Below are 12,974 nucleotides of genomic sequence, written 5' to 3'. Positions count from 1 at the left end.
ACCTACACTCTCCTTTACTGGCCCCATCCCCGCCTCTTCGACCTGTTTGTTTCCTCTCCTCTATCCATCTTCTATCCGCCTCCCACTCTCTCCCTACTTATTTCAAAACCCCCTTCTCTGATGAAGGGTCTAGGCCCGAAACATCAGCCTCTCTGCTCCTATGATGCTGCTTGGCCTGCTGTGTTCATCCAGCCCTGCACCTTGTTGTTTTGGATTAACCAGCATCTGCAGTTCCTACTATCTCTGGGGTCATATGTAAGTATGGTTTCTCCTTGAGAAAGAAATGAATTCTGAATAGTTAGGAAGTAGATTACCTCCATATAAGAGTTTGAAAGTTCAAATCCTAAGCTCGGAGATAACAAGGTGCAGAGCTGGCTGAACATAGCAGGCCGAGGAGCAGGAAAGCTGACGTTTTGGGTCTGGACCCTTCTTGGGGAAGGGAGCTCAGAAATAGAGAGAGGGGGGTGGGGTGGGGTTGGAAGGTAGGTGTGATGATGATGATAGGTGACTGCATTTAGGCAGTGGTGGGGATTGGTCACTGAGGGGGAGGAGTGGATAAGTGGGAGAGAAGATGGACAGGTTGTGTCAGGTCAAGGAGGTGGGGATGAGAGGGAGGGTTGGTCATGGGATGAGGCTGGGAGTGAGGAGATTTTGAAACTGGTAAAGTCCACATTGAGGCCATTGGAATGTAGGCTCCTGAGGTGGAATATGAGGTGCTGTTCCTCCATTTTCTGGGTGTTATCATTGTAACACTGGCGGAGGCCCAGAATGGACATGTCGCCCAGGGAGTGGGAGTTAAAATGATTCGCATCTGGAAGGCGTTTGTCGTTTGGCACGAACTGAGCATAGGTGTTCCACAAAGTGGTCTCCGAGCCTCCTCTCTCTGATGTAGAGGAGGCCACATCGGGAGCAGCGGATACATTAGGCCACGTTGGATGTACAGGTGAACCTCTGCCTGACGTGAAAGGTTTGTTTGGTGCCTTGGGGGGAGGTGTAGGGGCAGGTGTAGCACTTCCTGCAGCTGCAGGGAAAGGTGGTGGGGCTAGTGGGGAGTGTGGAGTGGATGAGCGAGTCGCGGAGAGAGGGGTCCCTATGAATGAAGGGATCTATCTGTGGGATTTGAGTAATGGAAAGGGATGACTTTGGGACAGGTTAGAGTTTGCTTTTCCATGTGTTTTGAAATCTTTCAAATTGCTTAATATGTAAATAGTTTGCTTTGTTCCATGTTATCTTCATTTCTTCAGTGTAATGAACTTCTGTTTCATTGTTTAAAATCAAATCTGCAGCAACATGTGCTTACGTTTCAGTGAAACGCCAACACATTAAATTAGAAAGAAGAAAAGACAATCGATCAGTCTGGGCTATAGTCTGGACTCTGACTTGTCTAGTAATCACATGAACTTGGAACAGAACACTTAGGTTTGATTTTTCTTGTTACAGAATGTAAAGTATGAGATTAAAGTTCTGCAGCTTGATAACTGGCCAATGGGAGAACCGGTCCCTCAATCTCCGAATTCCATCATCAGGATTATGCAGGAGCTGGATTCATGGCAACAACAAAATGGCAATAAACCGATCCTTGTGACCTGCTGGTGAGTGAAAAGAACCAGATATTTTTGACATTCTCCTCACACTCTCTGACTTACACACTGTCTCTCACACCCTCCTCATACACTCCGATTTTACACACTCTCACACCTTCCTCATACACTCTGATGTACGCTCATTCTCACACACTTGCATATTCCAATTTACACACTCTTGCACACCATAACAGACATTTCCTCACACCTTCACAGTCTCTCGTATTCTCTCACCGTAACACAGCCTCTCCAACTTATACTCGTAGTCTCACACGCTCTAGTAGGAACTGGAGAGAGATATGTGGTGGGGGAGGTGTGCAAGGTGGAGTTGCAAGGGTGGGGATGGGGGTTGGGGGAATAGTGTGGAGAGGGTGCGGGTATTGAATGTAGGGGAGGTGGGTGAGAGAAAGAGGAGTGGGAACATCGATGCAACAAGAAAGGGAGTCGGGGTTGATCCAGCCTCTACCTGATTGGTGATTCCCCCACAGGGATGGAGCGAATCGCTGTGGATTGTTCTGTGCTGCCAGTTTCGTCTGTCAGCAGATTGTGCAGGAGGCATTGGTAGATGTGTTCCAGGCTGTTAAAACCATCCGCAGCAGCCGGCCCCAGGTTATCGACAACATGGTGAGTGGATCGCCAGATCACTGGCCCCGGGTTATTGACACTACAGTGAGTGGATCATCAGATCACTGGTTCCAGGTTATCGACAGTGTAGTGAGCAGATCACCAGATCACTGGCCTCTGGTTATTGATGTGGTGAGTGAATCACCAGATCAAGGGACCCAGTCTACAACAACATGGTTAGTTGATTAAAAACCAAAAGAACTGCGGATGCTGTAAATCAGGAACAAAAACAAAGTTGCTGGAAAAGCTCAGCAGGTCTGACAGCATCTGTGGAGGAGAAAACAGTTAACGTTTCAGGTCCGGTGACGCTTTCTCAGATGCTGCCAGACCTGCTGAGCTTTTCCAGCAACTTTGTTTTTGTTCCTGGTTAGTTGATAACCTGGAGTCAGTGATCTGGTAATCAATGTCACTGTGACTGGATCACCCAGATCACTAGATTCAGGTTATTTGCAATATTGAGTGGATCACGTATCACTGACCCCGGGTTAGCAATAAGACAGTGAGTGGATCACCAGATCGCTGGTCCTAGGCTAGCAATGGTCACCAGATCATATGTAGTATATTGGCCAAAAAGTGAGTGGATCTCCTGATTGCTGGCTCCAGGTTGTCAATATCAGTGACTGGGTTGCCAGATCACTGGGCCCAGGCTATCAACAACTGGATCACTTATCCCATGTTATAAGCCACAAACAGTGAGTGGGTCAGCCCCCTCGGACCACTGACCAACATGATGAGGTTATCAACACTGTGAAGCGTGGGCCACCAGATCACTCATCCCAGTACTCATTAATAATTGACCTGCCTCTCCTTTCCAATCAAATGCGATGTTGCACTTGCATTTGCTGGGTTTTTTTAATTCATTGATGGGATATGGCGCCAATGTCTGGCCAGCATTTCTTGCCCCGTCCCTGGTTGCCCTTGAGAAGGTAGGGGTGAGCTGCCTTCTAGAAATGCTGCAGTCCACCAACTGTGGGTTGACCCACAATGTCCTTAGGGAGGGAATTCCAAGATTTGGACCTAGCAACAGTGAAGGAATGGCGATATATTTCTAAGACGGGATGTTGAGTGGCTTGGAGGGGAACTTGCAGGGGGTGGTGTTCCCATGTATCTGCTGCCAATGGAGGATCCTAAACGGAATTTGTGCACAGAGCCTAAAGAGATAGGAGAGATCCTTGATGAATACTTTTCTTCGGTAATCACAACTTAGAGGGACCTAGTTGTAGAGAAGGACGATGTGAAACAGGCTGGTAGGCTAGAGGAGGTTGATGTTAGTAAGCAAGATGTGCCAGGAATTTTGAGGAAGTTGAAGATAGATAAGTCCCCTGGGACCTGATGGATTTATCCAAGGATTCTATGGGAAATGAGGGAAGAGATCGCAGGTCCTTTGGCGATGATCTTTTCGTCCTCACTCTCCATGGGTATAGTGCCGGAAGATTGGAGAGAGGCAAACGTCATTCCCTTGTTCAAAAAGGGAATAGGGATAACCCTGGAAATTACAGGCCAGTTAGTCTAACGTCCGCGGTGGGCAAATTATTGGAAAGGGCTCTGAGAGATACAATTTATGATCACTTAGGCACAGTTTGATTTGAGGGGTAGATCATGCCTCACAAACCTTATTGAATTCTTTGAAGAGGTGACCAAACACGTGGATGAACGTAGAGCAGTGGATGTGGTATACATGGATTTAAGTAAGGCTTTTGACAAGGTTCCCCATGGTAGGCTCATGAAGGTGAGGAGGCATGGGATAGGGGGAATTGTGGCAGATTGGATTCAGAATTGGCTGACCCCTAGAAAGGGTGGTAGTGGACGGAAAATATTCAACATGGTGCTCAGTTACAAGTGGTGTACCACAAGGATCTGTTCTGGGTCCTCTTCTATTTGTGATCATTGTAAATGATTTGGATGAAGGAGTGGAAGGGTGGATTAGCAAGATCGCGGGCGATACGAAGGTGGGTCGAGTTGTGGACGGTGCGGAGGGCTGTTCTAGGTTACAAAGGGACATTGATAGGATGCAGAGCTGGGCTGAGAAGTGGCAGATGGAGTTTAACCCTGAACAGTGTGAGGTGATTCATTTTGGAAGGACAAACTTGAAAACACAATACAGGGTTAACGGAAAAATTCTTGGCAGTGTGGCGGAGCAGAGGGATCTTGGGGTTTATGTCCACAGTTCCCTGAAAGCTGCCACCCAGGTGGATAGAGTTGTTAAGAAGGTGTAAGTTGTGTTAGCTTTCATTAATAGAGGGATTGAGTTCAAGAGCCGTGAAGTTATGCTCCAGCGATACAAAAGCCTGGTTCGTTCACATCTGGAGTATTGTGTCCAGTTCTGGTCGCCTCATTACAGGAAGGATGTGGAAGGGTTGGAAAAGGTGCAGAGGAGATTTACCAGGCTGTTGCATGGAATGGAGGGAAGGTCTTATGAGGAAAGGTTGAGAGAGCTAGGGCTTTTCTCTTTAGAAAGACTAAGGATGAGAGGTGACTTGTTAGAGGTGTACAAAATGATCTGAGGTATAGATAGTGAACAGCCAGAGACTTTTTCCTAGGGTGGAGGTAGCTATTATGAGGGCATAGTTTTAAAGTGAGTGGAGGTAGATATAGGGGAGATGTCAGAGGTAGGTTCTTTACTCAGAGTGGTAGGGGCGTGGAATGCATTGCTGGAGAGGGTAGTGGAGTCGGCCTCATTAGGGACATTTAAGCAGCTATTAGATAGGCATATGGATGATGGTATAAGGTAGGGGTGGAGGTTAGATAGACCTTAGGATTACGGTAAAAGTTCAGCACAACATCATGGGCCAAAGGGCCTGTGCTGTGCTCTACTGTTCTATGTTCTGTGCTCTAGATGGAAGTGATCATGGGTCTGGAAGGTGCTGGTTGAGGATCTTTGGTGAATTTCTGCAGTGCATCTTGTAGATAGTAGCAGCAGTGTGTACTGAGTGTCGGTGGTGGAGGGAGTGGATGTTTGTGGATGTGGTGCCAATCAAGCGGCTGCTTTGTCCTGGATGGTGTCGAGCTTCTTGAGTGTTGTTGGAGCTGCACACCTCCAGGCAAGTGGGGAGTATTCCATCACACTCCTGACTTGTGCCTAGTAGATGGTGGACAGGCTTTGGGGAGTCAGGAGGTGAGTTCCTCGCCACAGTATTCCTAGCTTCTGACCTGCTCTTGTAGATGTGGATCAGAAATTGGCTAGCTGTAAGAAGACAGAGGGTGGTGGTTGATGGGAAATGTTCATCCTGGAGTTCAGTTACTAGTGGTGTACCGCAAGGATCTGTGTTTTGGGGCCACTGCTGTTTGTCATTTTTTATAAATGGCCTGGTTGAGGACGTAGAAGGATGGGTTAGTAAATTTGCAGATGACACCAAAGTCGGTGGAGTTGTGGATAGTGTGGAAGAATGTTGCAGGTTACAGAGGGACATAGATAAGCTGCAGAGCTGGGCTGGGAGATGGCAAATGGAGTTTAATGCGGAAAAGTGTGATGTGATTCACTTTGGGAGGAGTAACAGGAATGCAGAGTACTGGGCTAATGGTAAGATTCTTGGTCGTGTGGATGAGCAGAGATCTGTGTCATATGGTCATAGTCTGGCATTTGTGTGGCATGAATGTCACTTGCCACTTGTCAGACCAAGCCTGGATATTGTCCAGATCTTGTACATGTTATATAGACTGTTTCAGTATCTGGGGAGTTGTGAATGGTGCTGAACATTGTGCAATCATTGGCAAACATCCCCACTTCTGACCTTATGATGGAGGGAAGGTCATTGATGAAGCAGCAGAAGTTGGTTGGGGTGAGGACACTACCTTGAACTCCTGTGGCGATGTCCTGGAGCTGGGATACCTGACCTCCAATAACCACAACCATCCTCTGTCATTGGAATCCTTACACAGTTCGTCAGGACTGCTTTACATAAAGAATATGGTCTTTCATCAGGATTTGGTGACCCTGTTGACATGATTTCTAAGATGTGATGACTGTCTTCCCCTCTCCACAGGATCAGTACACCTTCTGTTATCAGCTGGCAATGGCTTATTGTGACACAGGTCTTCCAAGAAATGTGAAAACGACGAACAAGCACACCAGGATGAAGAATGAGCATAATAACAGAATGGCTGGTGAACACTGCAATGACAGTATGAATCTCTGAGCACTCTCAATCATTCCTCAACCGAGCACCCAGTCACAGTTTATAGGTTACGTGGACATTTTGATGAAACTGGAGCATTTTAAACCATTTATCTGCTGCAGTTTGTTAGGGTCTGACATCCCCTCCCTATCTCTGTTAGCTCCTCTAGCCCCTCCCAATCTCTGTCACCCCCTCCAGCCCCTACACCCCTCCTTTCTGTCATCTCCTCTCGCCCCTACACCCCCTCCCTATCTCTGTCACCTCCTCCAGCTCCTATCTCTGTAGTTTCCTCCAGCCCGTACACTCCTCCCTATTTCTGTAACCTCTCTTAAAGTATGAACCTTGATCTAATTGTATTTCTTTCAGCTATTCGTAACTTTAAAAAAATTGAACCAGCTTTTTTCCTACTGCCTTTGCAGGAATTCTTCCTAAAGATATTGCTTCAGGAGATCTTTTGGAGACATCTATAATCATGAAAAGATATTGATTCCTATTCCTAAATTTAGGTGTGAGTCCAAAATAATCTATTTAAGAACTGCTAAATGTTTCTTTAATGCTATAAAAATTAAAGATGTAGGTGTAGTGATTGTAATGAGGTCAGCCAGGTGGATTTCAAAGAAAATGAGTTCCCTGATTGGGGCTGTTAATCTGGTCCAATCAGGGCTCCCTGGCTGACAGATATAAACAGGAGTATCAAGGGTTCTGCTCAATCTAGGAGCCAGCTCTGAGCTGGCTGGATCAGTGTCATGTACTATGTACGTGTAAATAAAGGGTGACTTATTTCAGTAGGTTTAATTGAGAGTTGATGTTTCCCCACTTCCAGGCATGTAGGCCAGCCTGGCAAAATTTGATCACATCTTTATGTAATCCTGGCAATAAAAAATGGTTTAATATTTTAGCCTGTCTTCCTGATACCCAAGTGACCTGCCATTTGGAATTTCATGAACCAATTGTAAAATTTCATTTGAGTACTCAGATGGAGTTACTACCTGATGGATCATTCCTCAGTGGCTGATATTTGACATGGTCTCTTTTCCCTCATGAAATACTTTGTCTTTCAAATAACAAAGCTCCAGTATTGTTTCTGGTTTTAATTTCTGAATAAACTGTTAATATAATTCTTAATTCAGAGCACATTTGTTGCATTTCCATTAAAGAATACTGGCCAAACATTTTAGTTTCATTCTCTTTACCTTCCTCCTGTTTAATTAAATTTCAAAAGTTGTATTCCAAATCATCTCTCGTTTTCATAGAATCAGACTGGAAGAAAAAAGGAGTCTATGGGCCTGAGATCTAGTCTGGAAACAATCCAGAATGATCCTCCTGTAATACATTAGTTTCTTTTGCCTCCACTGATTGTTCTATCAAATTTGGTGAGGCCAATATTTTTGAACCTGTTCACTTCCCCAAAAAAAATCTATTTTTTCTAGTTGAACTTCTTGCGCTTCTCCGTTTACCAATTCATTCTTTAACTAAACACACTGTGCAATTGGACGTGTTTGTGATGTCATTTATATATTCTCTAATATATTTTAGAGATTAATTATTTAATTTGAACTAGTGACATATGGAATTTCTTTGTCTGAAAGGGTTTAAATGATCAACTTTCAAGTATTTTTGTAACCATGGTATTGTTTTTCATAAACAGTCTGTGAGCGAGGTAATTTTGGAGTCTAATAGAAAACTCTTTACACTGGGAGAGGTTACAAGTGAACCAGGTAAATACTATAGTGTGTTAAGATTTTGGATTGAAGATTCTGGAATTTTTTGGGCTTAGTCAAAACACTCTCAGCTTGAAAACAACTTTTTAAAGTTTTGAGAAGATTTGTAGCTTGGGTTGCGGATGAGGCTTGCTCACCGAGCCGGTGTGTGTGTTTGTAGATGTTTTGTGCCCTGCTAGATAACATTGTCAGTGCGCCTCTGGTGACGAGTTGGTGTTCTGTCTCACTTGTTGTTTATATACCTCAGTTTGTTGGGGTGGTTGGTATCACTTCTGGTTCTGTTTCTCAGTGGTTTGTATATTGGGTCCAATTCAACGTTTGTTGATGGAGTTCTGGTTGGAATAGCAGGCCCCCAGGAATTCCCTGGCATGTGTCTGTTTGGCTTGTGATTAAGGGTGTGTTGTCCCAGTCAACTGTGTCCCTTGTTGTCCGTGTAGTGAGACAAGTGAGAATTGGTCGTGTCTCTTGGTGGCTCGTTGGTGTTCATGTAACGTTATTGTCCGTTTTCTTCTGGGCTGGCCTATGTAGTGTTTCTCAGTCCTTGTGTGGTATTTTCTATATTACTCCAGTTTTGCTGGGTTTGTGTATGGGATCCTTTACTTTTGTCAGTAGCTGTTGCACAGTGGTTGTTGGTTTGTGGGCTATCCTGATACCTAGGGGTCTGAGTAGTCTCGTGGTCATCTATGATGTACTGTAGCGTAACTAGTGTCTAGTCATGTTGTGTCTTTCTGTTTGTCTGTCATGGAGGTAACAGTGGATTCTGTTTCTCATGTATCCATTCCTTTTGAAGACTCTGCATAGGTGCTCCTGTTTTGTTTTGCATAGTTCCAGGTTTGCTGCAATGGTTTGTGGCTTATTTAGATAGTGTCCTGATGCAGCTCTGTTTGTGGTGTAATTTGAGTATCTGATCCTTATGTGTGGTCTTTCTCTTTACACTAGTCTGGAGTTCTCAGTTGTTTTTGTGTTGTACCATTATGTCCAGGAAGGGTGGTTGTTCTCCTCTTTTGTGAATTTTATCCTGGTGAGGATGTTGTTTGTGTGTCGGTGGGTTTCTTCTAGTTTTGTGCATTTGATAATCACTGAGGTATCATCTACATTTCGGACCCAAAGTTTGGGTTGTATAGTGGGGAGTGCTGCCCATTCGAACCTTTGCATTATTGCTTCTGCAATCAGCCCTGATATTGGGGATCCCATTGGTGTTCCGTTGATTTGTTTGTATATGCTGTCATTGAAGGTGAAGTAGGTTGTGAGGCACAGATCTGGTAGTTTCATGGTGGTGTCCTTATTGGTATCTTGGGGTGCCTGCCTACTTGACTTGTCCAGTAGTATGGGTAATTGTCTCTTTTGGCTAGGTCGATGTTTATGGATGTAAATAGTGTTGTTACATCAAAGGATATCATCATCTCGTCCTCTTCTCTCCTGGTGTCCTTGATGTTGAGGAATTCTTGGGAGGAGTGGATGGAGTGGGTATTGTTGTCAGCTGAGTATGTGAATTTCTGTGATAGTTCTTTGACAAGTCTATATGTTGGTGTGTTTTGTAGTGGGTCTGAGCACCCCCCGCCCCCCACCCCCCCCCACCGTTTGTGTACCTTGGCGAGTCTGTAGAAGCGGGGTGTGTTGGATCCCTCTGGCTTCATTTCTTGGTAGCCTGTCTTGCTGATCTCTCCTGAGTTGTGTAATTTCTTCAGGGCCATTGTAAACCAATTGCCTAACTGTGGTGTCAGGTCTGTCGCCACCTGTTGGTAGGTGTCAGAATCTGCAAGTGGTATGTTAGCTTTCTCGATGTATTGGGCTCTATTGAGGATTACTGTCATGCATCCTTTGTCTGCTGGTAAGATTACAATGATCCTGTCTGTCTTGAGTCTTTCCAGGGCTTTCTTCTCTTCTGTGTTGAATGTGTTCCACTTTGCTTTTTTTGCTCAGTGTTGGGACTATCGTCTGTCTGATGGTCTGTTGTACTTCTTCCATGAGTCCATGAGTCCGTTGCTCTTAGTGTCAATTCCAGCGCAGCCAGGAAGTCAGTCTTTTTGGCATCTCTGTAGTTATAATTCAATTCGCACTAGTACGGTCTTCTCAGTGTCTGTTTTTAGTCTGGGACCAACCACTTACAGACACTAGTGAAGTAAGAGGAGACCAACCTAGTACGCGGACTTAACACTGTCAGTCCCAGTCTATGTTAGGAAAATTAAAACTCCCCCCACTATGACAACCCTATTTCTCCTGCAAGTCTCCCCAATCTCCCTGCATATTTGTTCCTCTAATTCCTGTTAACTATTTTGGGGGACTATAGTACAACCCTAATAATGTCACCATCCCCTTCTTTTTTTTTTTAGTTCTGCCCACAAAGCCTCACTGGATGATCCCTCAGTTATTTCATCTCTGACTACTGCTGTGATATTCCCCTTAATCAAAAATGCAACTCCCCCTCCCCTCTTTTCTCTACCTCTGTCCCGCCTAAAGTACAAGTACCCTGGCACATTAAGCTGCCAGTCCTGTCCCTCCCTTAGCCATGTTTCTGTGATGGCTATAATATCCCAGCCCCACGTACCTATCCACACCCTGTGTTCATCGGCCTTACCTCTCAACCCTCTTGCATTGAAATAGATGCAATTTAATCCAACAGGCATTTCCCCCCACTGTCCTGACCTGTCTCTTCAACTTGCTATTTCTGATTACTGTATCTCCTTACAGCCTTGTATTTGCCTCCCTACTGTTGAGGATCCCAGCCCCCTGCCATTGGGGAAGTGGTGGCCTAGTGGTATTATTGCTGGACTGTTAATCCAGAGACCCAGATAATGTTCTGAGGACCTGGGTTTGAATCCTGCCACAGCAGATGGTGGAATTTGAAGTCAACAAAAATCTGGAATTCAGAATCTAATGATGACCGTGAATCCATTGTCAATTGTTGGAAAACCCATCTGGTTCACTGATCTCCTTTACAGAAGGAAACTGCCATCCTTACCTGGTCTGGCCTACATGTGACTCTAGATCCACAGCAATGGGGTTGACTCAACAAAAAGGGATAGGCAATAAATGCTGGCCCAGGCAGTGATGCCCACATCTTGTGAATCAATAAATGTAAACAAAAACACCAACACCCATATGTCACGAGTTTGAAATGTAAACTCTAGAAACTAATGTTTTTGTATGCATATCTATTGCACTCCATTCATCACATAGTAAATACATAGCAGCAATGAAGTTAGAACAACATCAACAGAGGTGTAACCTCCCTCAGGAATTCCTGGTTATCATGCCCAGTGTCTCGGGCACAGGTATAACTGCATTACTCTCAGTTCCCACAATCTGAGATACTTGGAGACTATAATTGGATGGTATTATCGCTGTAATCCTTTCCAAAATACTGCATATGCTAAACATCTGAAATTAAAAACCAGGATATCTAAAAATAGTCAGTAGGTCGGGCAGTATCTGAGAAGAGAGAAACAGAGTTAATGTTTCAGATCAATAATCTCTCATCAAAACTGGGTACATTTTGGGGTCATTGTGGGTCCTGTCACTTTAACAGATTGTTTTGGGTTGTTAAGGATAGGATAGAGATGGTTGGTTGTTCTTCCTTTGACCACCTCTTGACTAACTACAACATGAGGTAACATTCACACCATACAATGCCCAGGCTATGACCATCACCAATAAGAGACAATCTAACCACCGCTCACTGCCATTCAATGGTGTTCCCATCACTGAATGCCCCACCATCAACATCCTGGGGGCTACCATTGACCAGAAACTCAACTGGACTCACCACATAAACACAACAGCCAGCCAGAAGCTAGGAATACTGCGGCGAGTAACTCACCACATGACTCCTCAAAGCCTGTCTACCATCTATGAGGCACAAGTCAGGAATGTGATGGAATACTCCCCACTTTCCTGAATAGGTGCAGACCCAACAACACTCAAGAAGCTTGACACCATCCAGGACAAAGCAGCATTCACTCCCTTCACTATCGACGCTCAGTAGCAGCAGTGTGTACTATCTACACGATGCACTGCAGAAATTCACCAAAGATCCTCAGACAGCACCTTCCAAACCCACGACCACTTCCATCTAGAAGTACAAGGGCAGCAGACATATGGGAACACCATCACCTCCAAGTTCCCCTCCAAGCCACTCCCCATCCTGACTTGGAAATATATTGCCGTTCCTTCATTGTCACTGGGTCAAAATCCTGGAATTCCCTCCCTAAGGACATTGTGGGTCAACTCACAGCACATGGACTGTAGCGGTTATTGCTGAGCAGGTGCTGCTTCCATCGCTTTACTGATGATCGAGAGTAGATTTATGGAGTAGTAATTGGCCAGGTTATATTTGTTCTGCTTTTTATGTACAGGACATAACTGGGCAATTTTCCACATTATCAGGTAGATGTCAGTGCTGTAACTGTACTGAAACAGCTTTTTGTTCATTCATTAATGGGATGAGGATGTCGCTGGCTAGGCAGCATTTATTGCCCAGAGGGTATGAGAAAAACCCATCCCACCAAGGAGTTTAAAAAAAAGGTGATTTAAAGATGAGGATTTTTAAACACTTGAGTGATTTGAGTTTCAAAAAGACAAAATAGGACATCATCACAGGATTAATGATTATTTTCACAGCACCTGAAATGTAAGTACAATCACACATTCCTTCATTTATACATGACCACCAGACACAAGGAAGGATGATCACAAAAGATTTGCACTTAGATTTCCAAAGAAGTCCAAAAAAGTCAATGTTAGTATCTGTTCTTGAAATAATTTAGTGTTACATAGCACTATCACCATGCTAAATGGGACAGACTTTGAATAGATCTAGCAACTCAAGACTGGGCATCCATGAGGCACTGTGGGCCATCAACAGCAGCAAAATTGTACTCCAGCACAATCTGTAACCTCATGGCCCGGCATATCCTCCACTCAATCATTAC

The 12,974-nt window shown here is 44.7% G+C and overlaps 1 protein-coding gene across 1 annotated transcript; it reads left to right on the top strand.

Moving 5' to 3' along the window:
• Window positions 1-1,440: 1,440 nt before the first annotated feature.
• LOC109937279 (receptor-type tyrosine-protein phosphatase mu-like) lies at window positions 1,441-7,494 on the top strand (the record flags this gene model as incomplete). Its single annotated transcript, XM_020535887.2, has 3 exons — window positions 1,441-1,592; window positions 2,072-2,207; window positions 6,191-7,494. Coding segments are annotated over 3 exons (441 nt in total), but the record flags the coding sequence as incomplete, so codon positions are not given.
• Window positions 7,495-12,974: the final 5,480 nt, after the last annotated feature.

The sequence above is a fragment of the Rhincodon typus genome, unplaced genomic scaffold, assembly GCF_021869965.1.
Source record: "Rhincodon typus isolate 14 unplaced genomic scaffold, sRhiTyp1.1 hic_rhity00004445, whole genome shotgun sequence".
NCBI classification, from domain to species: domain Eukaryota; kingdom Metazoa; phylum Chordata; class Chondrichthyes; order Orectolobiformes; family Rhincodontidae; genus Rhincodon; species Rhincodon typus.
This window is presented reverse-complemented; position numbering and strand designations above follow the sequence as displayed.